The sequence below is a fragment of the Kogia breviceps genome, chromosome 1 (assembly GCF_026419965.1).
Source record: "Kogia breviceps isolate mKogBre1 chromosome 1, mKogBre1 haplotype 1, whole genome shotgun sequence".
Taxonomy (NCBI): Eukaryota; Metazoa; Chordata; class Mammalia; order Artiodactyla; family Physeteridae; genus Kogia; species Kogia breviceps.
The window spans coordinates 188,218,018-188,244,736 of NC_081310.1; the positions used below are offsets into that span (position 1 = coordinate 188,218,018).

General features: G+C 49.1%; 1 protein-coding gene across 1 annotated transcript; it reads left to right on the forward strand.

The window, feature by feature from the left end:
• The first annotated feature begins 3,851 nt into the window (after positions 1–3,851).
• Positions 3,852–26,719, forward strand: TAS1R2 (taste 1 receptor member 2). Its single transcript, XM_067019379.1, is given in 8 exon segments — positions 3,852–4,033; positions 5,851–6,151; positions 9,456–9,741; positions 9,744–9,940; positions 9,943–10,221; positions 12,648–12,854; positions 25,217–25,340; positions 25,791–26,719. Coding segments are annotated over 8 exon segments (2,505 nt in total).

Below are 26,719 nucleotides of genomic sequence, written 5' to 3' on the forward strand. Positions count from 1 at the left end.
CCCATGAGCCCCCATTAGGGTCTTGGATTCCTCCAATCCACGTACTTGTCATGTGGCTTTGAATAAGTTACTGTCCCTCTCTGAACCTCAGTCTCCTCATCTGAAAAATGGAGAGATAATAACAGCGCCTCAAAAGATAGTGAGAGTAAAATGGGATGGCAGCCTGGCGTCGAATGAGCCCTCCAACCGTGTTAATGATAGAAATACCTTGTGCTCATTATCACCGTCTTCCTCCCATTCTTCGTGGCACAGACGCCGCCTGCCCCATGGAGCTCTTGGCTGGCCCACGCCTTCCCTCCTCCTTACCCCTTCTTGGCAGCCAGCACAGCGTGGGTCATCACAGAGCTGTCCCGACGTGCTTTTGACTTGATTGGAGTCCAGGGGAAATCCACCTGCTTTTCTGGCCCTTTGGCGACTGGCCCTCTCTGGGCCTCAGTTTCCCCTTCTGTATAATGGGTAGGTTTGTGGAGCTCTGCAGGCCCTCTCAGCTCTGATATAATACGCCACACTATGGATGGCCCTGGTGCCCCTGGCATCTTCCAGCGTGTGCTGCCTTCACGAGCGCATGGCCCTGCTTTCTGTCTCCAGACCGCGTGCCGTATCCCTTGTGTGTCCTGACTGTGTCCCTTGTGCCCCACCCAGCCCTGGCACATAGTGGGCTCTGCTAGTGCCCTCTGGATGCATGGCTTTCTCAGCCACTCTTGTCCTCCACCACGCCACACCCAGGGGGCTCCAGTTAACTTAGAGGATCTTTTTCTCTACCATCCCCTTACCCCCAAGCTTTGCTAAATAATCTGACTTGACTGGGAGTCTCCAGAACATTGCAGGGCCACCCAGCAACTGGCATCTTTATTCTCCCTCTTCAAACTGACGCACACACTCATTGTGCCTGGAACTGGTCCTTCACCAACACCTTGACCTTGAGGTGGGACCTGCATTGGGAGAGGGCGGCACCAGTCCCCTCCCCCGTGGTGGGTGTAGCGGTGACAGCTCCTGAGGGAGAACACACCCAAATCAGACAGTACAGGGTTGAGAGCTTGGCAGCCTGGGTCTAAATTCTAGTGTCATTAGGAACTCCCTGGCAGTCCAGTGGTTAGGACCCGGTGCTTTCACTGCTGTGGGCCCGGGTTCAGTCCCTCATCCGGGAACTAAGATCCCGCAAGCTGTGTGGTGCGGCCAAAAAAAATTAAAATAAATAAATAAATTCTAGCATCACTACCTATTAAATGTGTGCTTTTCGGCAAGTTGCTTAACTGTTCAGCCTCCGTTTCCTCACTTTAAACATGGGAGTAATAATGGCTGCTTTGCAGGGTAGCTAAACGATATGATGCATAAAAAGTGCTTGGCACTGTGCCTGGCATATAATACACCCCAGAAAAGAGCTATTTAGTTATTGTCCTCACGACTCCCTAAGTATCTGGCAGGGCAGAGGACAGTGGTCTCGGGGGCTCCTAGAACGCCACCAGGGACCGCGTTCCAAGGAGGGCAACGTGGCTGTAGTTTGGGGCACACAGTGCAGGAGAGGGCAGGTGGGGAAGGATGGGTGAGCTGGGGCCAAGCTGGGGAGGCCTTGAAAGCCAAGGCCAGGAGCTCAGCTGTGATCCTGCAGCAATGTGGAGTCCCAGGGGTTGTTAGAGCCAAGGTATGATAGACTCAGAGCTGTCCTTCAGGGATTTAAACTGTCAACCTGAGGCAGATGGGGAGGTCCAGACAGGAAGTTATAAGGGTCTGAGCTTGGGGTGTGGCAAAAGGGGGAGGAGTCTGGAGAGAACCAATAGACACTGTGAATTAGTGCTGGGGCTTTTGACCTGCTGACACGGGGGGTGAACAAGGGCAGTCCAAAGAGGACCTCCCCATTGTACAGATGAGGAAACTGAAGTCAGGAGAGGGGAGAGCTAGGACCAGAACCCCCACCTCCAGACACCCCGTGCAGGGCTCTTCCTTTCATTCTATGGGTTGGGTCTCCCCCACCCCCCACTGGTTTGCATACACCCAGAGAGGGCCAGGGCCACGCCCCAAATCACGCAGCAAATCCTGCATCTTTCTATAGCACCCAGAGGCCTCTCCCTGTTGTTTTCGATGTCTGTGGGTTGACTCCACCCCAGGGGAGGTCAGGATTGAGGGAGGGGGTGCTCCCTCTAGAGTTGCTAAAGACACAGCCAGTATCTTTCAGGGTAACTTCGAGAAGATTTGGGCTCTTTCAGCTGGGCTCAGAGCCCGGGGTGCCCCCCCGGGGGCAGTTCATTTCATTACAAGAAAGGACAATTTTGCACTCTGGCAAATTCACCTTTCTCCAGGATCTGCCCTGAACCCCGCAGCTCACACATGTCTTTTTATTTAATCCCCACACCGATCTCATGAGGCTAGAATTATTATTCCTATTTCAGTAGCAAAGAGAGGCTCAGAGAGGCTAAGTAACCTGCCCATTCTCACACAGCACCAGCTGATGTCCAGTCCAGGCCGGCTGGAGTCATGCTGCCTCAATGTTCCTCGAGTGTAGACACACACGTCAGCAGGAGCTGGTCAATGATGTAGGTCTGTTACCAGGGGCGCAGTGCTGATACGGATGGGAGAGTCACTGCAGCGCAGGGCAGAAGTGGTTCCCGTGAACTGGCACCAGGAAAGCGTTCTAGGAGGAGGTGAGGCTCCAACTGGCCCTTGAAGGAGGATCAGGGCTTGGCAGGGGTGGGTAGGGGTCAGTACTGGGTTTCCAATCCCCTTTTTGTCCCTTGGAGCCTCGTCCCCGCATGAGCCTGGGCCCCAGGAGCAGCATTCAGGCCTGTGACATATCCGCCCAGGCTGGGCATTTTATAGCAGGCCCCCAAGGCTCCTGCTAGGCCATATTGTTGGGGCATATTGTTCCGTGGACAAGGGTCTTTGACTAAAACAGGTCCCTGATTTGCTGGAGCCGTCTCCCTCCATTCCACTCCTTGGGGGTAGTCACCTTCGACATTAGAAATTGTCAACTTTCCTTTCTGCCAACACCCCTGCCCCTGGGTCCTGGATCCAAGGGGGGGTACCTAGAGGGGGCTCCCTCTGCAGAGGTGATGATGGATTATTGGGCTGACAGATGGCCCCCCTCCCCCACGCCCACTTCCCAATCTCTTTGCTGCTGTTCTGCTGCTTTTACCAAAAGCGAGGTGCTCGCGATGTAATATGGCATATGGAGGTTAAGAGCCAGGCCCTGAGGTCTGGCTGTGTGATTTGAATCGCAGCTCTGCTGGTTGTGCAACCGACACTGAGTTTCTTAACTTCTCTGTGCCTCAGTTTCCTCACCTGTGAAATGGGGTTAGCAATAGTCCCAGTTACTGTGAGTGTTAAATGAGAGCGTAAGTGACAAGCACTCAGCGTGATGCCTGGTTCTTAGTATCAGTGGCTGCTGTTTTGGAACAACTGCTGTGGGTCAGGGGCGGGACTCATGACCACGTGCCAGCCCCAACTTGGTCAGGCTCTGGAGTGTGGGCTCCATTTGCCCCCCTACTCTGTCTGCTGATGGGAGCCTCTATGTCCTTTACTCCCAAATGTCTGAAACATCAGGGAGATGTGACCTGACCTCATCTAAATGGCAGAAGGCATAGGTGTGGCCAGGTCAGCAGGACATGCTCTGTCTACTGCCAAATGGGGCTCTCCTGGACCTCCCAGGCTCTGCTGTGCCCTAAGAAGGGATCATCCTAATTCCAGCCTCCTCCCCTTCCTTCAGAGCCCTCAAACCTCTCTACCTGTCCCAGGTGCTTTCCTGCTCCACGGACAGCGACAGGACCCATATGTAAATGTCTGTGCAAATCCCCTGCTGTTAGGTTGCCAGCTCTCCAGGGAGGCAAAGCCACCTCTGGGACCCCCACTTCCCAGCCATGGGAGCCCAGGGCAGGGTGGTCTGCTCCCTGATCTTCCTGCTGCAGGCCCTGGCTGAGCTGACTGAGAACTCGGAGTTCTACTTGCTTGGGGATTACCTCCTGGGTGGCCTCTTCACCCTCCATGCCAACGTGAAGGGCATTGTCTACCTCAACTAGCTGCGGGTGCCCAAGTGCAAGGAGTGAGTCTCCAGTGTGAGGCTGGAAGTGACGGTGGGGGCGGGATGGGAGCCGAGGCTGGTCCTGTGGCCCTGGGGAGGCCAAGCCAAGACCAACAGGTCAGAATGCGTCTCCTCATTCATTGCCAAACCCCCATCCTGGATGCACCCCACTGGCTCTCAGGGAGGCCCGGCACAGTCCGTGTTATTAAAATCTATGGCGACTATGTCCTGAAATTTTGAAACCTGGTCTCAATGTCACGTCTCTTACTAAAGAGTTATGGGATGTTTGAGCCTAGAGGGGTCTTAGAGACCATCAAAACCAACCCCCTTCCCTCTGGCAGCAGTGGGACCCCCAGTGAGTCCATGCCAAGGCCCAGCTGTTATACCGTTAGGAGGCAGGTTCTCAGACTGGAAGGAAGGTTTGTATTTTCCCAGGGCCGTGGTTGGGTGAGCAGGGGTGTTTCCAGGACCGGGGCGGGGGGGGCGCTTTCCTCTGCACTCCATCCCCTGTGAACCCACTGGGGTGGCAGCATCATTCAGAGATTGAGTGGGCCACCTTCGGGCAGGCATGAAGGCTGGGATGCTGCAGCCAGCCTGGGATTATAAAATAGTGATCTTGTGCAGAGAGGGCGAGGCATTCTGAGAAAGAGAGAGAAAGGAAGGAGAGTGCAAAGATGATTAAAGCCTGACTATAAGAAATGAACCATTTATACGATGTTGGGGAAGATTATATGTTGGCTTGAGAATGGTGAGGGTGATGGTACTAAGCGTGATGTTGGATATCTTGATGCTTGTGATGATGGTGGAGAGTCTAGTGAAATGATGGTGGTGATAGAAGTGATGGTGATGTTGATAATGTCGGTAGTAGTAATATTGGTGATAAGGAAAACAGAGAAGGTGATGATGGTGGTGGCAGTGGTGATGGTGATGGTGGTGGTGATATTGAAGGTGGTGGTGGTAATGATACTGGTGGTGGTGGTGGTGGTGGTGATAGTAGTGATGGTAGTGGTGGTGGTGGTGGTGATGGTGACGGTGATGGTGGTGGTGGTGATGGTGGTGATTGTGATGGTGATAGTGATGGTGGTGGTGGTGGTGGTGATGGTGGTGGTGGTGGTGGTGGTGGTGATGGTAATGGTGGTGGTGGTGATGGTGGTGATTGTGATGGTGATAGTGATGGTGGTGGTGGTGGTGGTGGTGATGATGGTGGTGGTGGTGATAGTAGTGATGGTAGTGGTGGTGGTGGTGGTGGTGGTGATGGTGATGGTGGTGGTGATGGTGACAGTGATGGTGGTGGTGATGGTGACGGTGGTGGTGGTGATGGTGACGGTGATGGTGGTGGTGGTGATGGTGGTGATTGTGATGGTGGTGATGGTGATGGTGGTGGCAGTGGTATTGATAATGATGGTCACAGACATGGGGTGACTGTGATGGCAGTGGTGATGACACCCATAATAGGAATAGTAGGTGAGGATGGTCACAGTGATGATAGTGATGATGGTGGCCATGGTGGGTAATGGTGGTCACATTGGTGGACATTGATAGAGTGATGACGGAGGTCATAGGGCAGTGGTAGTGACTGATGGTGGCCACAGAGATCAAAGCATCAGAGGTGGTCATAGGGTCAATGGTGATTTCAGAGCGGTGGGATGGTGAAAATGATGTGGTAAAAATGCCAGAACCCTCTGGAGTGGTTCCTTCTCCGGTGGTGCCTTGGCTTTCTTACTGCAGGCAGGAGGGACAGGCTGGCTCTCCCCTCCCCTCCCCTCCCCTCCCTTCCCCTCCCCTCCTCTCCTCACTCTGGACCCGTTGCCCACTCCACCCTACTGCGGCCTCTCCAGGTACAAGATGAAGGTGCTGGGCTACCACCTCATGCAGGGCATGCACTTTGCAGTGGAGGAAATCAACAATGACGGCAGCCTGCTGCCCAGTGTGCTGCTGGGCTACGAGATGGTGGACACCTGCTACATGTCCAACAACGTCCATCCTGTGCTCTACTTCCTGTCACAGGATGACTATTTCCTGCCCATCCAGGAGGACTACAGCCACTACATACCCCGCGGGGCGGCCATCACCGGCCCTGACAACTCCAAGTCCCCTATGACCGTGGCCCACTTGCTCTCCCTCTTTCTCCTTCCACAGGTGAGGCCCCTGGGCCCTGGGAGAAGGGGCTGGGGAGGAGGGCAGCCAAGCGCTTTTCCTGAGGGGTCACCACCCCCACCCGTCCCGGGGGTGTTGGATTGGGTAGCAAAAGCGAGGTCAGGACAGCCACCCCAGCCCTGGCAAGGTAGCCGGCCTATTGGCTAAGAGCTCAGGCTTTGGAGGCAGAAGGACCTCGGCGTGCATCTGGCCTCTGAGTCTTGGCCATTGTGAGATCTTGAGCCAGACTCTTAACTTTCCCAAGCCTGTTTCTCCATCTCTAAAGTAGGATGATGAGAGTCCCATCCTTGGACTGTCTGAAGATTAAAGCATTCATTTAGGTAAGAATTTCTAGCACAATACGTAGTCAATAATGTTACTGCTGGGCTTCCCTGGTGGCGCAGTGGTTGAGGGTCCGCCTGCCGATGCAGGGGATGCGGGTTCATGCCCCGGTCTGGGAAGATCCCACATGCCGTGGAGCGGCTGGGCCTGTGAGCCATGGCCGCTGAGCCTGCGTGTCCGGAGCCTGTGCTCCGCAGCAGGAGAGGCCACAACGGTGAGAGGACCGCATACCACACACACACACACAAAATAATAATAATAATGTTACTGTTGTTACGTAAAGCATCTTGCACGAGAATAAAAACTCAGAAAGCGCTCAATATTATCCTATATAATTGCCTAGCACAGAATCTGCGTCACAGCAGGTCCTCAGAAAAGTACTATAGAATCACTACTGCTATTCTAATTATTTTCACCATCATGATCAAAAAGGCGTAGTCCAGAACTGGCGTAAAATATCTGCTCATTAAAGAACAGCTAGCCCAAGACTTGGCCCACAGCGGGTAGCTACAAATGCTGTAACTTTTGCTGTTGTTTTTATTATATCAAGCACCAAGGATCTGACTCAGAGTCGGTGCTCAATCAGTGTTAATATTCTTATGTGAAGAAACTAGTCCAGGACTGAAGTAATTCTTTCATTCATTTAACAAATAATTATTGAGCACCGACTGTGCCAGGTATTGCTGTAGGTGTTGGGGATGCAGCTGGGGAAATGCACAGAAATTTGCCCTCATAGAGTTTATCTTCCAGTGGGGAGAGACAGACAATCAATGTAAATAAGTATGTGATATAGGATGATAGGAAATGAGAAGTGAAATGGATACAAGGAAAAGTCAAGTCAAGGTTAAGGGAGGTGGGGCACGCCTGAGGGCAGGCGGAGTGGGTACAGGGAGATGGGATGGGGGCTTGAAGGAGGTAAAGGAGGAAGAAGAGCACCCACCATCCACGACAAGGGGTCAGCAAATGCAGAGGCTGGGAGGTGCCTGGTGTGTTCATGGAACTGGGTGAGCAGAACTGGGGCCCGTGGGAGAGAAGGAGGTGAAACCAGAGCGGTGAGGGCTGGGGTCGATGATGGAGCCCCTCAGGGACCACTGATGGGCTCTGGCTGCTCCTGAGTGGCAGCAGGAACTGCTGGAGGGTCTGGAATGTGTGACTGGTGTGTGTGTGAGCAGGATCGCCCTGGAGCCACGCTAAGTGTAGACTGTAGAGGGGAGAGGAGAGAGGATATTGGGGAAGCTCATAGCAGGAATGATGGTGGCTGGACTAGGATGGTGTGGGGAGGTGTGGGCACTGAGTGGACACACTTTGAAGGTAGATCCAATGGGATGTGCTGATGGCTTGAAGGTGGCTTTTTTTTTTTTTTTTTTTTTTTGCGATACGCGGGCCTCTCACTGCTGTGGCCTCTCCCGTTGCGGAGCACAGGCTCCGGACGCGCAGGCTCAGCGGCCATGGCTCACGGGCCCAGCCGCTCCGCGGCACGTGGGATCTTCCCGGACCGGGGCACGAACCCGCGTCCCCTGCATCGGCAGGCGGACTCTCAACCACTGCTCCACCAGGGAAGCCCAAAGGTGGCATGTTTGAGAGAGACAAGCCAATGAGAACTCTACAGTTTTGGCCTGAGTAACTGGAAGGATGGATTCACCCTCAGGGGAGATGGGGAGATTGTGGGTGAAGCAGGTTCGGGGGAGACAGGAGTTCAGTTTTGGCTACGTTAAGTTTGAAACATCAAGGAGGCAGTTGCAGGTCTGAGTCTGAAATGTAGCAGAGAGGTCCAGGGCGCGGCTATGGGCGTTGTCAGCGTGGATATGGTATTTAAAGCCAGGAGCCTGGATGAAGTCACCAAGGGGAGGGGAGCAGATGGAGAAGACACAAGGACTGAAGGCTGAGCCCCGGGGTCCTCCAAGGTCAAGGGGTCATAGAGAAGAGGGGAAGCAGCAGCCAGTGAAGGGGCAAGAGAACCGAGACTGTGCCGTCCCAGAGGCTGCGGAAGGAAATGTGACGAATCTGAGGAGGATGATGGTGAGGAGGAAAGCTTTATGCTCAGGGACACACAGTAGGCACTCAATAAATGTTAGTAGATCATGAGAATGATAATGATGGAAATCACCTAGCCTAGGGCTTGGCACACAGTAGGTGGTCAACAGTGTTGCTAAAGGATGAGGTGGGGCTGACGTCGATGAGAAGCATCTTGCCCGGGGCCTGGCATGTGGTGGGTGCTCACTAAAGGACCAGGCTGATGACCATCGTGAGATGGTGTACATCACTTAGCCCAGGGCATGGCACACAGTAGGTGCTTGGTAAGTGTTACTACAAGGATAATCATGAGGATGTTAACGTAAAGCACCTAGCCTAGGGCCAGGCACGTGATAGATTCTTTTTTTTTTTTTTAAGATGTTGGGGGTAGGAGTTAATTAATTAATTTTTGCTGCGTTGGGTCTTTTCTGTGCGAGGGCTTTCTCCAGTTGTGGCGAGTGGGGGCCACTCTTCATCGCCGTGCGCGGGCCTCTCACTGTCGCGGCCTCTCTTTTTGCGGAGCACAGGCTCCAGACGCGCAGGCTCAGGAGTTGCGGCTCACGGGCCCAGTTGCTCCGCGGCATGTGGGATCCTCCCGGACCAGGGCTCGAACCCGTGTCCCCTGCATTAGCAGGTAGATTCTCAACCACTGCGCCACCAGGGAAGCCCCATGGTAGATTCTTGTGAAATGTTATTTCTGTAATGACCACGGTGATGATGGAGTAAACCACCTAGTTCAGGGTCCAACACATAGTAGGTCCTCATTCATTGTCATTACTGTGATGTCTACGATGATGGTGGAGTAAACCACTTAGCCCTGGGCGTGGCTGGCGCTGTGTGCTCCTCAAATGCCGTAAGGATGATGGTGGTGGGTGGAACCCCCCCTGAGGGGGGGACCCTGTGAGGCCCTCGCTAATACGCGAGGGACGCGCTGGACGCGCCCCTTCGGCAGATCGCCTACGGTGCCGTCAATGACCAACTGCATTTCCCAGCGGTGCTGCGCACGGCGCCAGGTGCGCATCGTCAAATGGAGGCCACCGGGCAGCTGATGCTGCACTTCCGCTGGAACTGGATCCTTGCGTTGACAAGCAGCGATGACCATGGCCGCGGCAACAGCCAGCTGCTCAGCGAGCGCCTGGCCCACCATGACATCTGCATCGCCTTCCAGGAGACGCTGCCCATGCCGCAGCCCAACCCGGCAATGACGCAGCAGGAGCTGGAGCGCCTGGAGGCCATCACGGCAAGCTGCAGCGGAGCATGGCGCGCGTGGTGGCCGTGTTCTCGCCAGACCTGGCCCTGTTCAACTTCTTCTGCGAGGTTCTGCGCCAGAACTCCACGGGTGCAGTGTGGGTCGCCTCCGAACTCTGGGCCATCGAGCCGGTCCTGCACCACCTCACCCAGCTGCGGCGCACAGGCACCTTCCCGGGCATCACCACCCCTGGCAGAGCGGGCCCATCCCGGGCTTCAGCGGGTTCCGCGTGCGCCGCTTCCAGGTCCGCCGGCCCGCGCTCAACAGGAGCAGCCTGGGGGCCACCTGCAACCAGGAGTGTGACACCTGCATGGACACCACTGAGTCCTTCGACACCGTCCTCATGCTCTCCGGCGAACGCGTGGTCTGCAGCGTGTACTCCGCCGTCTACGCCGTGGCTCACGCGCTGCAGAGCCTCCTGGGCTGCAACCAGACCAGTTGCCACAAGGAGGTGGCCTACCCTTGGCAGGTGAGGTCTGGCCTGTGGAAAGCCAGGGCCCCACCGAGCAGGCGCAGAGTCCGTGGTTGCCATGGAGACCGCAGAGCTGCCCACTGCTCTGCTCTATCCTCCCCTTCCCTTGGTGGGTTCTGGGCAAATGGGTGGGAGACGCCATGGATCACGCCCTGCCTCCAGACACATAGGAGTCCTTTGTGGCGACAGAACAAAATTCCTTTAAAAAAACAAAGTAACTTAATCATCACCATCCACGATAGTCTGTCCTTGGAGATTTGGGTGAAATTCCTTAGAATGAAGCCCCGCAGGCCAGAGCCCCCAGTCTCCCCGCAGCCTCTCCAGGGTGGAGGCCCTGGGGATGAGCTTGTATATTCTCATCAGCTCTCAGGTTCATTGTCCCAGTCCTGCATCACCTAGATTCAGGCCTGGAATTTAAAGCTGTGTTTTCCTGGTTTATGCATAGGCACACACACACCCTCCCTTGGACCTATGGAAGGTGTAGAAGGTTTTTTTTTTTTTTTTTGCGGTACGCAGGCCTCTCACCGCTGTGGCCTCTTCCATGGCAGAGCACAGGCTCCGGACGCGCAGGCTCAGCAGCCATGGCTCACGGGCCCAGCCGCTCTGCGGCACGCGGGATCCTCCCGGACCGGGGCACGAACCCGCATCCCCTGCATCGGCAGGCGGATTCTCAACCACTGCGCCACCAGGGAAGCCCAGTGTAGAAGGTTTTACTGAGGATCCAGAAGAGCAGAGGAGATATACACCAGAGATGCATGCTTTCTACTCATCATTAGACATCTCTGCTTAAACAGTTCACTGACTTTTTCATAGTTTGGAACCAGCTGCCTACTCTATGGCTCAGCCACTCCCCATCCCTGTCTTTATCCTCCCCTGATGTCCCTCAGGCATCTCTGATACAGCCCGTCTGTTAGGAGGCAGGTGGTGATGATCTGAGCAGAGCTTTGGAATCAGGCAGCCTGGCTTCAAGTCCCAGTTCTGCCACCACTAGCTGTGCAACTTTGGGCAAGTTATTTAATATCTCTGAGCCTCAGTTTTCTCATTTATTAAACAGAAGGAGTAATATGTATGCTGCTGAGTTATTATGAGGATTAATAATAATGTATGTACATTACCTGGTGCAGAGTAGAAGCTGAGTGTCTCCTTCTCTGTTTCTGACACCAGTGTCAGGCCTTAGGAGAGAGGCTGGGGCTTGGGGGTAGAGCCACTGCTGGGGTTGGGGGTGGGGCTAGGTGAGGAAGGGAAATCAAGGCTCAGATCCAAAAGAGGAGCCCGGAGAGACCCAGGCCCCTGCCAATAATAGGCCCTGCCTACTCAGGAGAATTACAGGGAAATGCTTTCTGGCCCCATGTACTGGACCCCTGGAATCCAGGTTCCTCAGCCCAGCTTGGCCAGGTCGCTGCAGGGGTGTGACATGGGCACTAGTGCTGGCTCCTCAGGGGCGGTTGCCATCCCCATCCTCATCCTCAGGCTGACCACTGGCACGGAGCCTCCCCACTCTCAGCTCCCAGGACCACTGCTCCCAGACCCAGCAACCTGTGCACACGCGAAAGAGACTTCAGTCGGGTCCTCACTCTCCCGGCAGGGCAGGGAGAAAGCTAGAGATCAAATCCCGGGGCTATCTGTCTGTCAGTTCCTGAGGTGAGGCGAGCTCTGGGCCCCCAAGATGTAGTCCAATAGACTCTCTCATTTATGGAGGAAAGACCTAGGAGTCAGATTGATTTGATAAATAAGCAGGAAGCCCTTTTGAGATCAGTCCAGAGAGGTTCAGTGACTTGCCCAAAGTCACACAGCAAATTTAGGACAGAGCTAGGACTGGAATTCAGTCCAAAGGATGTCCTAGCATGCTCTTGTTCATACCAGCTTCTGCATAGTGAGAATGATGGGGGATGGGGTGGGGGAGAGACTGAAAAGAGAGTTGGCTCCAAAGTGTGGGGCAGCAGGCAGGACCAGGGGGCAGGGGAGACCCCAGTAGGTGGCAGAGACAGTGGACTCTGGACCCCCCGTATTGGATCCCAGAGGGATGGCCAAAGTGACTTCCAGGGAAAAGGAATAATATTGACATCTCAGTAGGAGGTGAGAGCTGACTATTTTCCAAGCACTGTTCTGAGCCCCTAATGGAGATTCACTCATTTATTGCTTCAGAGCCCAGAAGGTCAGGCCATTTTGGCCCCCACTTTGCAGAAGAGGAATCTGGGGTTTATAGAGGTTAAGTGCCAGGTCCAAGGCCTCACGGCAGGTGGTAGATCTGATGCCTAAACTCAGGTGCATCTGACTCTAAAGCCAGAGCTCTCAGCCACTTCCTCCAAACTGCCGCATTTTCCAGAGTTTTGGAAATCAAGGCCTGTGGGCTGGTAGCGTTGCTCCCAGGTCTGGGCCGACCTCTGATGCCCGCTCCACTTCCCTTCCCTCCACTCCTTTAGCTACTTCCGGAGATCTGGAAGGTCATCTTCACCGTCCTGGGCCACCCGATCTTCAGTGAGCAAGGGGACCTTCCCCTGCACCTGGAGGTCATCCAGTGGCAATGGGACCTGAGCCAGAACCCTTTCCAGAGCATCGCCTCCTGCCAACCGTCGAAGTGGCAGCTGAAGGACACTTGTGACATCTCCTGGCACACTCCTAACAGCATGGCCAGCTCTCAGGAGGGGGTAGGGGAGGGGGCTGGAGGCCGGGCCCCAGAGCTCATGCTGGGTTGGCAAGGACCGTTTTACCTGGGATTCGTTCTCGACAGCTGGTGGTGTCTCTGTTTGTGGGTGTACTGTCTGGGGGTACCAGCCTTTGTCCTCTGATGGAGAACTGTACAAGTTCAGGGCTTTCTGGCTTCTCAGGACCGAGGGGCTCAGGACATGTGTGTGTTAAAGACTTCAACTCTCATTCCAACCCTGGGAAGTAGATGCTACTCTGCTTCCTATTTTATGCGTTAGAAAACTGAAGGCACAGAGTGGTTGCGTGACCTGCCTAAGGGCACACAGCTTGTCTGTGTCTCTCTATACAGCACTCAGGCTACACCCTATCAAGGAATACTCACATTTGCGGGGATGATAGCTCTGCTTTCCACCGTGTCCGACAACTGTCAGTCTAAAGCTCCTTTGTTTTACCCTCTTTCTATAATAAGCTGTCAGAATGCTGCCGGGGAGGGGGGGGCGGAGGATAGAGACCCAGCCCTGTGGGGTGAGGGAGGGAATCTAAAAACTTTTCAGAGTCTTCATCACTTTCCCCACCCCCACTCGACCCCTGTTCCAGAGGCATTTGCTGCTGCTAGTTTCTGAGCTTCTTGGGGATTTTTATGGAGTACATTGGGTTGGTGTCTGTTCAGTTTGCTAAGGTGCCATCACAAAGGACCACAAACTGGGGGGCTTAACCAGCAGAAACATATTGTCTCACAGTTCTGGGGGCCAGAAGTCCAAGATCAAGGTGTTGGAGGGTTGATTCCTCCGGAGAGCTGTGAATGAGACTCTGCCCCAGGCCTTTCTTTTGGCTCCTGGTGATTTGCTGGTCCCTGTTGGCTTTCCCTGGCTCCTGCTGCATCACCTGATCTCTGCCTTCATCTTCACATGGTGTTCTCCCCGTGGGTGGGTCTGTCTCCAAATCTCCCCCTTTTATAAAGACATCAGTCACGTTGGAGTCGAGACCCACCCTCCTCCAGTGTGACTTCATCTTAACCAATTACACCTGCAGTGATCCTATTTACCAAGAAGATCACATTTTTAGGTCCTGGGGTTAGGACTCTAACATAGGAATTTTGAAGGGACACGAGTCAACAAATAAGTGTCTTAGCCTGGCTTTCCCCCAGGAAGCAGAGCCTGAGACAAGGGCTGATGTGCAGGTGGTTTATCTCAGGATATGGTCTGGGGGAACAAGAGTAGGAGGCTGGGGAGTATTCAGCAGGGAAAGAGGGAAAGTCAGTATGAGGGAATGTTCTCGAGCTGGACGCTGCTGGGAGCCATGGGACCTCAGTCTTACCTGAACCTTCTCAGAAGTCACTTTAGAACGGTCCCCAAGGGTGGGAAGAGGATGGCACTGGTCCACTGGCTCCGTATCTCCCAGTGGTCAAGGGTTGTGCCGGGGGTATGAATTCCCTGGCATTTCCAGCTCGCGCTCGTGGGATGCCCAGCAGCCCCCTGCGGGCGTCTCACCCTGCAGCCCCTGGGCAGAGAGCGGCCAGTTTGGTCTCTGCACGAGGGGAGTCGAGTGAACCCAGCCACGGACCCCGCTCCTGCCCCGGGCCCCGGGTGGACCTGATTCGTTCCTCTCTTTCTGCCACCGTCCATTCTGGATTCCTTCACCCTCAGCCATTGGCTGCTCTAGGTCACTGGCATGTGGGGGTGATCCAGACATTCAGCCCCAAGATGTCAGAGGCTGTTGTCACCTTGTCCCTGCCGGCGGTCCGGTGGCTGTCCAGTAGCCGTCATCACTGGGCTGGAAGCACCAAGTGCCATCTTGGGGCATCGCCTGGATCCTTCCTACCCCTGACAGCACTCCTAGCCCCTCCCGCTAATCCAAGTCTTTCACCTCTCCTTTCTTGGCTTTCTCGTTCGCTGGCATGAGACCCCCTAAATGACCAGGTGGCAACCATAGAGCCCTATTGTGTCTGCTGGTGGGAGGATTCCCCCTTTGGAGACCCTGCTCTATGCTAGCAGAATCTAAGGTTCTGGAGATGAGAAGCCCTGATTCTACAATGGGCCTCTGCAAAAAATGGTGAGTGTGGCCAATCCTTTTTCCACCCTGTGGTTGCTGGACCCACGTCTTCTAGAGCGATCAAGTTCCATGCGGATTCTGCCATGACAGACAGTAGCAGAGTACCTAACTCTGCAACAAGGTAGTGAATGTGATTTGAGATCTTTCTTTTGTCATGTGGGCATTGACAGCTAGACACTTCCCTCTAAGTACTGCTTTCATTGTATTTCATAAGTTTTGTTACTTAAAAAAATTATCTTTAACTATGGTAAAAAAAAAAACCATAAATGTTACCATCTTAAGAGATTTTTCCCAATGTTTTAATTGTGGTAAAATACACATAACGTAAACTTTACCGTCTTAACCGTTTTTAAGTTGACCGTTGAGTAACGTTAAGTACATTTATACTGTTGTACAACCATCACCGCCATCCATCTCTAGAATACTTTCATCTGGCAAAATTGAAACTCTATGCCCATTAAACAGTAACTCCTCCTTCATTCCTCTCCTCCAGCCCCTAGAAACCACCATTCTACTTTCTATCTCTGAATTTGACCGCACTAGATACCTCATATAAGTGGAATCGTACAGTATTTGTCTTTTTTATTACTGGTTTATCACTTAGCATAAGGTCCTCAAAGCTCATCCATGTTGTAACATGCATCATAATTTCCTTCCTTTGGGGGCTTCCCTGATGGCGCAGTGATTGAGAGTCCGCCTGCCGATGCAGGGGACGCGAGTTCGTGCCCCGGTCCGGGAAGATCCCACGTGCCGCGGAGCGGCTGGGCCCGTGAGCCATGGCCGCTGAGCCTGCGCGTCCGGAAAAAAATTTCCTTCCTTTTAAAGGCTGAATAATATTCCATTTTATGGATATATAATATTTTGCTCATCTATTCATCCATAAATGGACACTTGGGTTGCTTCCATATTTCAGCTATTGTGAAATTAATACTGTTATGAATAGGAGTATACCAATATCTCTTCAAGACTGCTTTCATTTCTTTTGAGTATATACCCAGAAATGTAATTGCTGGATCATAGGTTAATTCTATTGTTAATTTTTTGAGGAACTACCATGTTTTCCACAGTGGCTGTACCAGTTTACATTTCCAGCAGTGCACAAAAGCTCACCGTTCCAATTCCTCTACATCCTCGCCAACACTTGTTATTTTCTGTCTTTTCGATAGCAGCCACCCTAATGGGTGTGAAGTGTTCTCTCATTGTGGTTTAGAGTCTCACTTTCCTAATGATTACTGATATTGAGTACCTTCTCATGTGCTTATTATCCATTTGTATATCTTCTTTGAAGAAATGTTTGTTCAAGTCTATTTTTTTCATTTTTGAATCAGATTGGTTTTTTGGTTGTTGTTGAGTTTTAGGAGTTCTCTGTATTCTGTGTATTAATCACTTGTATATCTTATTTGCAAATATTTTCTCCCACTCTATAGGTTGTCTTTTTACTTGGTTGATAGTATTTTTTGATGCATAAATTGAACATTTCTCATTAAGTCCAATTTGACCATTTTTTTCTTTTGTTGCCTGCGCCTTTGGTGTCACCTCCAAGAAACCGTTGCCAAAGTCAGTGTCGTGAAACTTTTGCCCTGTGTTTTCTTCTAAGAGTTTTTATAGTTTTAAATCTTCCATTTAGGTCATGGATCTGTTTTCAGTTAATTTTTATATATGGTGTTAAGTACAGGCCACTTCATTCTCTTGCCTGTGGGTATCCAGTTTTCCCAGCATCACTGGCTTAAAAAACTATCTTTTCCCCATTGAATGGCCTAGAAACATTTGTCAAAATCATTTGACCATATATGTGAGGTTTTATTTTTAGACTTTATTTTATTCCATTTGTCTGTGTGTCTCTTTAGTCTGGTACCAGGCTGTATGATTACTGCCACTTTGTAGAAAGTTTTGAAATCAGGAAATGTGATTCCTCCAGCTTTGTTCTTTTTCAAGATTGTTTTGGCTATTCAAGGTCCCTTGAGATTCCATATGAATTTCAGTTTTTGTATTTCTGCAAAAACACCTCATTGGAATTTTTTTTCATTGGAATTTTGATAAGAACTACATTAAATCTGTAGATTGCTTTGGGTAGTATTGACATCATAACAATATTAAGTCTGCTAATCTGTAAACATGGGATGTCTTTCCATTTATTTATGTCTTCTTTAATTTCTTTTAGAAATGTTTTGTAGTGGTCATTGTACAAGTCTTTCCCTCCTTGGTTAATTCCTAAGTATTTTATTCTTTTTGATGCTATTGTAAATAGAATTATTTTCTTAATTTCCTTTTTGAATTATTCACTTTTAGTGTATAGAAAACAACTGATTTTTTTGTTTTTGTTTTTGTTTTTGTTTTTAATTCTTTATGGTATATACCCACAAGGGGAATTTCTGGGTCATATGGTAATTCTATTTTTTTTTAACATCTTTATTTGAGTATAACTGTTTTACAATAGTGTGTTAGTTTCTCCTTTACAACAAAGTGAATCAGTTATACATATACATATGTTCCCATATCTCTTCCCTCTTGCATCACCCTCCCTCCCACCCTCCCTATCCCACCCCTCTAGGTGGTCACAAAGCACAGAGGTGAACTCCCTGTGCTATGTGGCAGCTTCCCACTAGCTATCTAATTTGGTAGTGTGTATATGTCCCTGCCACTCTCTCACATCGTCACCGCTTACCCTTCCCCCTCCCCATATCCTCAAGCCCATGCTCTAGTAGGTCTGTGTTTTATTCCCGTCCTACCCCTAGTCTCTTCATGACATTTTTTTTTCTTAGATTCCATATATATGTGTTAGCATACAGTATTTGTTTTTCTCCTTCTGACTTACTTCACTCTGTATGACAGACTCCAGGTCTATCCACCTCATTACAAATAACTCAGTTTCATTTCTTTTTATGGCTGAGTAATATTCCATTGTATATATGTGCCACATCTTCTTTATCCATTCATCTGTTGATGGACACTTAGGTTGCTTCCATGTCCTGGCTATCGTAAATAGAGCTGCAATGAACATTTTGGTACATGACTCTTTTTGAATGATGGTTTTCTCAGGATATATGCCCAGTAGTGGGATTGCGGGGTCATAAAACAACTGATTTTTGTGTGTTGACTTTGTGTCTTGATACTTTGCAGAGTTCACTTATTGGTCCTAACAATTTTTTTGCAGAAACTTTAGGATATTTTACATATAAGATATCATCTGTGAGCAGGTAATTTTATTGATTACTTTCCAAGTTAGATGACTTTTTTTTTTCTTCTTGCCTAGTTGCTCTGGCTAGGACCTCCAGTACTGTGTTAATAGAAAGGGTGAAACTGCACATCTTTGCCTTGTTCTGATTTTAGAGGAAAAGCTTTCAGTCCTTCTCCATTGAATATGATATTCACTGTTGGCTTTTCACATAGAGCTTTTATTATGTTGAGGTAGTTTTCCTCCACTTCTTGTTTGTTGAGTGGTTTTTTATGATGAAAGAGTCAAACACTTTTCCTTCATCAATTGAGATGATCATGTGTTTTATTAAATTTATTTTATTTATTTATTTTTGATTGAAGTATACTTGATGTACAATATTATATAAGTTACAGGGGCACAATATAGTGATTCACAATTTTTAAAGGTTATACTCCATTTATAGTTATTATAAAATATTGGCTATATTCCCTATGGTGTACAATGTTTCCTTGTAGCTTATTTTATACATAGTAGTTTGTACCTCTTAATCCCCTACCCCTATATTGACCCTCTTCTCTTCCCCTTTCCCCATTGGTAACCACTAGTTTGTTCTCTATATCTGTGAGTCTGTTTCTTTTTTGTTATATTCACTAGCTTGTTGTATTTTTTAGATTTCACATATAAGTGATACTATACAGTATTTGCCTTTGTCTGACTTATTTCACTAGCATAATACCATCCAAGTCCATCAATGTTGATGCAAATGGCAAAATTTCATTCTTTCTTATGACTGAGGAACATGTGGGTTTTTTTCCCTTCATTTTGTTAATGTGGTGTATTACATTGATTGATTTTCATATGTTGAACTATCTTTGTATTACAGGAATAAATCCTATGTGATCATGGTATATAATCCTTTTAATATGCTGCTGAATTCAGTTTGCTAGTATTTTGTTGAGAATTTTTGCATCAATATTCATAAGGGATATTGGTTTGTAGTTTTCTTTTCTTGAAGTCTTTTTGACTGGCTTTGTTATCAGATTGATGCTCGCCTCACTGAATGAGTTAAGGAGAGTTCCTTCCTCTTTAGTTTTTGGTAGAATTCACCAGTGAAGCCATCAGATCCAGGACTTTTCTTTGTGGGGAGATTTTTTGATTACTGATTCAATCTCCTTACTAGTTATAGGTCTATTCGGATTTTCTATTTCTTTATGATTTAGTATTAGTAGATTTTGTGTTTCTAGGAATTTGTTTCATCTAGTTTATCCAATGTGTTGGTGTATAATTGCTCATAGTACTCTCTTATAATTGTTTTTATTTCTGTAGAATCAGTAGGAATGTCCTCACTTTCATTTCTGATTTTAGTAATTTGAAAACTCTCTTTTTTTCTTAGCCATTTTAGCTAGAGGTTTGTCAATTTTGCTGGTCTTTTCAAAGAACCAACTTTTGGCTTAATTGATTTTCTCTAATATTTTTCTATTTTCTAATTTGTTTCACTCTGCTTTAATCTTTATTATTTCCTTCCTTCTGCTAGTTTCGGGTTTAGTTTGATCTTCTTTTTCTAGTTCCTTAAGCTGTAAAGTTAGGTTGTTGATTGGAGATCTTTCTTGTTTCCCAATGTCAGTGTTTATAGCTTTAAATTCCCCCCTTAGCACTGCTTTGCTGTATCCCATGTTTTGGTTCATTGTGTTTTCATTTTCATTCATCTTTAAGTATTTTCTAATCCCACTTGTGAGTTCTTTGATTCGTTGGTTGTGTAAGAGCATTGTTTAATTTTCACAAATTTGTAAATTTTCCAGTTTTCATTCTGTTATTGATTTTTAACTTCATCCTATTGTGGTCAGAGAAGATACTTTGTGTGATATCTATCTTTTAAAATTTATTCACACTTAATTCATGGTTTAACATAAGGTCTGTCCTTATCTGGAAAATGTCCCATGTGCACTTGAGAAGATGTATATTCTGTTGTTGTTGGGTAGAGTGTCCTATGTATATCTGTTAAATCCTTGGTTTATTGTGTTGTTCAAGTCCTCTATTTCCTTACTTATTTTCTGTCTGGTTGTTCTATCCATTATTGAGAGTCAGGTATGGAAGTCTTCAATTATTACTGGGGAATATTATGTGTTGAATTGTCTTTTCTCCCTTTAATTCTGATGGTCTTTGCTCCATGTATTTTGTGGCTCTCTTGTTAGGTGCATATCTGTTTATAACTATTATATCTTCTTGATCTATTGACCCTTTTATTGTTATAAAGGTCCTCTCTTTCCCTAGTAAACTTTTTTATTGGTATTTCACACCCCCCCGGCTTCCTTTGAGACTTTATCTTTGTTTTTTTTTTTACATTTTGAATATTGTATACCTAAGAGTAATTTTTTAAAAGTATTTATCCCACTTGGTGTTCTCTGAACTTCCTGGATCTGTGATTTGGTATCTGTCATTAATAATTATAAAATTCTCAGCCTATATTCCTTCAAATATTTCTTCTGTTTCTTTCTTTCTTTTCCTTTGGGTATTCTCATTATATGTATGTTACATATTTTGCAATTGTTCTATAGCTCTTAGGTATTCTGTTCTCTTTTTTTCACTTTTTTTTCTCTTTGCTTTTCATTTTGGGATGTTTCTATAGCTATATCTTCAAGCTCACTGGCGTTTTCCTCAGCTGTGTCCAGTCTACTGATGAGCCCATCAAAGGCATTCTTTTTTTTTTTTTTTTTTTTTTTTTTTGCGGTACACGGGCCTCTCACTGTTGTGGCCCGTTGCGGAGCACAGGCTCCGGACGCGCAGGCCCAGCGGCCATGGCTCACGGGCCCAGCCGCCCCGCGGCACGTGGGATCTTCCCGGACCGGGGCACCAACCCTTGTACCCTGCATCGGCAGGCAGACTCTCAAGCACTGCGCCACCAGGGAAGCCCCAAAGGCATTCTTTATTTCTGTTACCATAGGTTTTTTAAAAAATGTGTTGCATTTCCTTTTGGTTCTTTCTTTCAGTTTCCATTTCTCTACTTACATTACCCATCTTTTCTTGAATGTTGATCACTTTTTCAGTTACAGCTCTTAGCATATTAATCATAGTTATTTTAAATTTCCTGTCTGATAATTGGAAAATCTCTACCATATATGAGTCTCATTCTGATGCTTGTTTTGTCTCTTCAGACTTTTTTTTTTGTCTTTTAACATGCCTTGTAATTTTTTGTTGAAAGCCAGACATGATGTATTTGTTAAAGGAACTGAGGTAAATAAATTTTAGCATGAGGTTTTATGTTTATTTGGGTAGGACTGAGGATATGTTTACTCTTTGCCATAGCTGTGGTGTCAGAGGCTAAAATTTCCTCTAATGTCTCCCTTTTTTGGTCTTCCCTGCTGGCTTTGGGTTTCCCTAGAGACTCCTTCTTAAACAGAATTTGAGCCTTGCAGTTCTTTTGGTTGTGATCCCCTGTTATTATACAGGAGCCTGAATGATATGGTGGTGAGATGTGGAAGGAGGGGAAGAATTCTGGAATCATCTGTGACCAGGTTTTATTCTTTTGGTAAGTCTGTGCCCTGGACTGTGCCCTTCACAATTGCCTCTCAGCTCTCCCCACCTTCGGTGAGACAGGAAGGCTAGAAGGGGGCTGCAGTTGGGTACTTCCTTTCCCCTATGTCAATTCAGCTGTGGTAAAATAGTTTCCCTTGAGGGCAGGCCTTTGTTAAGGAGAACAGAATGCTCTGGGTGTATTTCAGAATGGTTGCTTTTTCCTCTCCCCTTGCTGGAGAGCAGCCTTTACCCTGAGAAGCTGGTGGGGCTCCTGAGGTTAAGGATGCACCCCTAGAGGTCTCTCTCAAGCTAGTCTGAGCTCAGTCCTAGCAACTGGTCATTTGCTCTCTAGCTGCTCCTACCAGTTGCTGCCTCCAGCAGCATTTCCTCCTCCTGCTAAGCTGTGACTCTTTGTGTGCACCTGTGTCCCCAGTTTTGGGATCTGTAGTTTGCCCCATGACCCCAATTCTCTCATGGACCTAAGAAGGGTTGTTAATTTTTCGCTTGTTCAGCCTTTTTCTTGTTGTGAGGATGGAGGTGATGACTTCCAAGCTCCTTACATGCCAGACCAGAAACCAGAAGTTCCCCATTCTCTCCTGAATCTACACCAACAAGGCTTTCCACCACATCACTCTTCTGAAACCGCTTTTGTGAAGGTCACTGAGGTCTAGATATTGCCAATCCAACCATCATCATCGTAGTCAAACTGTGAACAGATGTGACACAGCTGATTACTTCCTCTCTTTGGAAACAATATCTTTACTCGAATTCTGGGCCAGTCTCTCTCTTGGTTCCCCTACAGCTATGACTACTCCTTCTAGGTCTCCTTTCCTGGTCCCTCCTTATCTCCTTGACCTTTAAACCCTGGAGGGTACAAGAGTTCAGCCAATGGGCTTATTCTCTTCTCCGTCTACATGGCTGGAAATATGATCCATAGGTTTATAACTTCCAATTTTATATCTTCAGACTGGACTTCTCCCCTCAACTTTAAGTCAAATATTCACCTGCTTATGCAAAGTTCCTCCCCCAAGGTCTTCCCATTCCAGTAGAAGGCAACACCATCTTTCTGTTGTTTGACCAAAAGCATTGAGTCATCCTTGACTCCTTTCTTTCTCATCCAACCCAGCAGTAAATCTCGTCCAGCCTACTTTCAAAACACATCCAGAATCTGACCATTTCTCACCTCTTCCATGGCTCTCTCTTTAGTCAGAACTGCCACCATTTCTCAGCTGGGCTATTACAATAACACCCTGCCTGGTCTCCTGTTGTGCCATTACCCCTCATGATCTATATTCAGACAGGGAAATACTGTTAAAAAGAAGGTCGGATCCTGTCACTTCTCTGCTTGGGATCCTCCAGTACCTTCTCATTTCATTCATAGTAAAAACCAAAGTATTTTGACTCCAACTCTTTGAACAGATCCACTGTTCTTCCTCTTGCTCATTGTGCTAGAGCCACGCTGGCTTTGCTGCTCCTCGACTATGCCAAGTCTCCCAACCGCAGGACCTTTGCACATGTTGTCCCTGCTGCCTAAACAGATATCTTCATGACCTGCTCCCTCCCAGCCTTTACATCTTTGCTCCGATGTCACCTGCTGGATGAGGCCTTCCTTCCCCTCTCACCCAATGCGAAAGTGAAATCAGCTCCTCCATCATTTTCCATATCCCTTGCATGGCTTTATTTTCCTTCACAATATTTATCACCATCTGTTGTATCACAAATTTATATGGGTGTTGTCTCTCTTCCCCATGAAAATATTCATTTCATAAGAACAGAGACTTTGTGTCATTTGGCTCACAGCTATATTTCCAGTGCCTGGCATCGGTATGTACTCAACAGCTTTTTGAATGAATGAATGTGTGAATATCAGGTTGAGACTCCATGGGTAAGAGGTAGGATTAATTTGGTTACTTAGGGGCTCAGAGTGAGTGAAGAGATGAATTTGGAGGAGGGGGAGAATACATGGCAAAGGAGTGGTGGGGTGTAGGTCTGGATAAGCGGTGTGTGTGTGTGTGTGTGTGTGTGTGTGTTGGTGTGCATATGACTGCACATGTGTGTGTGGTCCCACAGGAGGCAAAAAAGACCACAGAGGGAAGGCTGGCAGGGGATCAGACTTAACTTGGCTGATGGAGAGGCTCTTCCATGAGGTTTCAGGGAGCGAACAAGACATCCAGAAACATCATCTGATGCAAGTGCAAGAGAGACTAGAGGGGTGGAACAGGAAAGCAGGTGATCTCTGAGAGGCCAGGAGAGAAGGGCTCTGGGGTCGAGTGGTCCTACCATGGCTCCTCTTGTCTGGTCCTTGGTCCTTTATCTATGTACTCTTGCAACACCCTTCTCATTGGTTGTCAGAATGATTTTTATATGACCGAAATCTAATCAGGCCACTCCCCGCTCAAGAGCCATGGCTGCTTCCCACCGCCCCTACATTTTTAGTGTCATAGTTCAGTCTTCCACCCTCTCCCACCCTCTCCCCATGCAGCCTGACTTCAGCCAGGCTCAGACACACCCTCTTCCCCAAAATGCCATCCCCATCCTCTCCTCCACCTCATTGCTCTTACTGTTTCCTCTACTTGTCATTCATTCATTCATTCATTTAATAAACAATCATTGGAGGCCTCCTCTTTGCTGGGCACTCTTCTAGTTTCTAGAAATATAGCAGGGACTTCCCTGGTGACACAATAGTTAAGAATCTGCCTGCCAATGCAAGGGACATGGGTTCGATCCCTGGTCTGGGAAGATCCCACATGCTGTGGAGCAACTACTACTACTACTACTACTACTACTACTACTACATGTGCCACAACTACTGAGCCTGTGCTGTAGAGCCCGCGAGCCACAACTACTGAGCCCATGTGCCGCAACTACTGAAACCCGCATGCTTAGAGCCTGTGCTCCGCAACAAGAGAAGCCACCACAATGAGAAGCCTGTGCACCGCAATGAAGAGTAGCCCCTGCTCGCCACAACTAGAGAAAGCCCATGTGCAGCAATGAAGACCCAATGCAGCCAAAAATAAATAAATAAATAAGTAAATTTATTTTTTAAAAAAGGAAGAAAGAAATATAGCAGTAAAAGCAATAGACATGGCCACTGCCTACCTGCTCTTGCTCACCTGAAAACCCCGCCCCTCCATAAAAGTTGTGTTGATTAGGACTCTTGGTGGTAAGTGACAGAAAGCAATATAAGCAAAAAGTTAGTTTATTGCCCCACATCATTGAAAATTCCAGGAGTTGACCTGAAGGGGAAGCTTCAGGCAAGGCTGGATCCAGGGTCTCACTCTCTCCATCTCCCAGATCCTTCCTCAGGCATGTTCTCCCCCTGGAAACCAGTGGGCTGCTAGGAGCTCCAGAGTTATATCCTATTCACTCAGCAACCTCAGAAAGTCTCCATCTCAACAGCTGGGTGCTGTTACCCAAACAAGGTGGATTAGGTCTTTGCTGGGTGAAACTAAGAAGGTGCCTACAGAGGTCCAGTTCTAATGGCAATCCCAGCACCCCTCCCCCTCCCAGACAGAAGCCAGTTCCCCTCCCCTGAGCATCCTGCTGGGGATGAGTTAGAGAGGGTAAGGGAGCCCCCAGAGAGTGGGAAAGAGGACTCAGTGTCTTTTGCTCTCCTCCCTCCAGATCCCTGTGTCTATGTGTTCCAAGGACTGCCAGCCTGCGCAAAAGAAGAAGCCAGCTGGCATCCACCCCTGCTGCTTTGAGTGTATTGACTGCCTCTCTGGCACATTCCTCAACTGAGCTGCAGGTATGATTCATGGGCCCACATGCTTGCCTTGCCACTGCCCTGCCCTGGCAGGGGGGCGGTCTCCAGGGCCCTTCAACTTTGGCAGGATCTCTGGGGTCTCCCCCATGGTACACAAGCGTCCAAAGGCCAAGGATTATGTCCTTCCCACCAAAGGGTGAGGTCTTGGGAGGAAGGAATTATAGTTATTAGACTCTGAGTCAAGGAGTCCTCTGTTCACATCCTGCCTCTATAACTTCCTGGCTTTGTGACTTTCCCTGGCTGAGCCTCAGTTTCCTCATCTGTGAAATGGGGTTGCTGTGAGGAGTTGATGTAAGAGACTCAGTGAGCGTTGGTCGCCCTTAGCTCTCTTTCTCTCTTTCTCCTGCCGGGGCCTGGCCCAATGCAGGCCCAGTGGATGTAGATGCTGAGAAGGCAGGTTCGGCTGATGGGAGTTGCTGTGGGCTCTTGCAGGTGAATTTGACTGACAGCCCTGCCTAAGTTACGAGTGGTCCCGCAGGAAAGACACCTCCTGCTTCAAGCGGCAGCTGGCCTTCCTTGAATGACATGAGGCACCCACCGTCACTGTGGTCGTGCTGGCTGCCCTGGGCTTCCTCAGCACCCTGGCCATCTTGATAATCTTCTGGAGGCAGTTTCAGACGCCTATGGTTTGCCCGGCTGGGGGGCCCGTGTGCTTCCTGATGCTGACGCCGCAGCTGATGGCATACATGGTGGTCCCCGTGTACGTAGGGCCGCCCATGGTCTCCACGTGCCTCTGCCTCCGGGCCTTCTTCACGCTCTGCTTCACCGTCTGCATCCCCTGTATCACCGTGTGCTCTTTCCAGATCATCTGCATCTTCAAGGTGGCCAGACGCCTCCCTCGTGCCTACGGCTTCTGGGTCCGCTACCACGGGCCCTACGTCTTCGTGGCATTCATCACGGTGCTCGAGACGGTCATCGTGGGGAGCAGTATACCGGCCGTGGCCACCAACCCCGCTGCCCGCCCTGACCCCGATGACCCCAAGATCACGACCCTGTCCTGCAACCCCAGCTACCACCGGGGGTTGCTGCTCCACACCAGCCTGGAGCTGCTCGTCTCCATGCTGGGCTTTGGCTTCGCCTACATAGGCAAGGAGCTGCCCACCAACTACTACGAGGCCAAGTTCATCACCTTCTGCACGACCTTCTGCTTCACCTCCTCCGTCTTCCTCTGCACTTTCATGTCTGTCTACGAGGGGGTGCTGGTCACCATCCTGGACCTCTTGGTCCCTGTGCCTCACCTCCTGGGCATCACCCTGGGATACTTCGGCCCCAAGTGCTACATGATTCTCTTCTACCTGGAGCGCAACACGCCAGCCTACGTCAACAGCATGATTCAGGGCTACACCATGGGGAGGGACTAG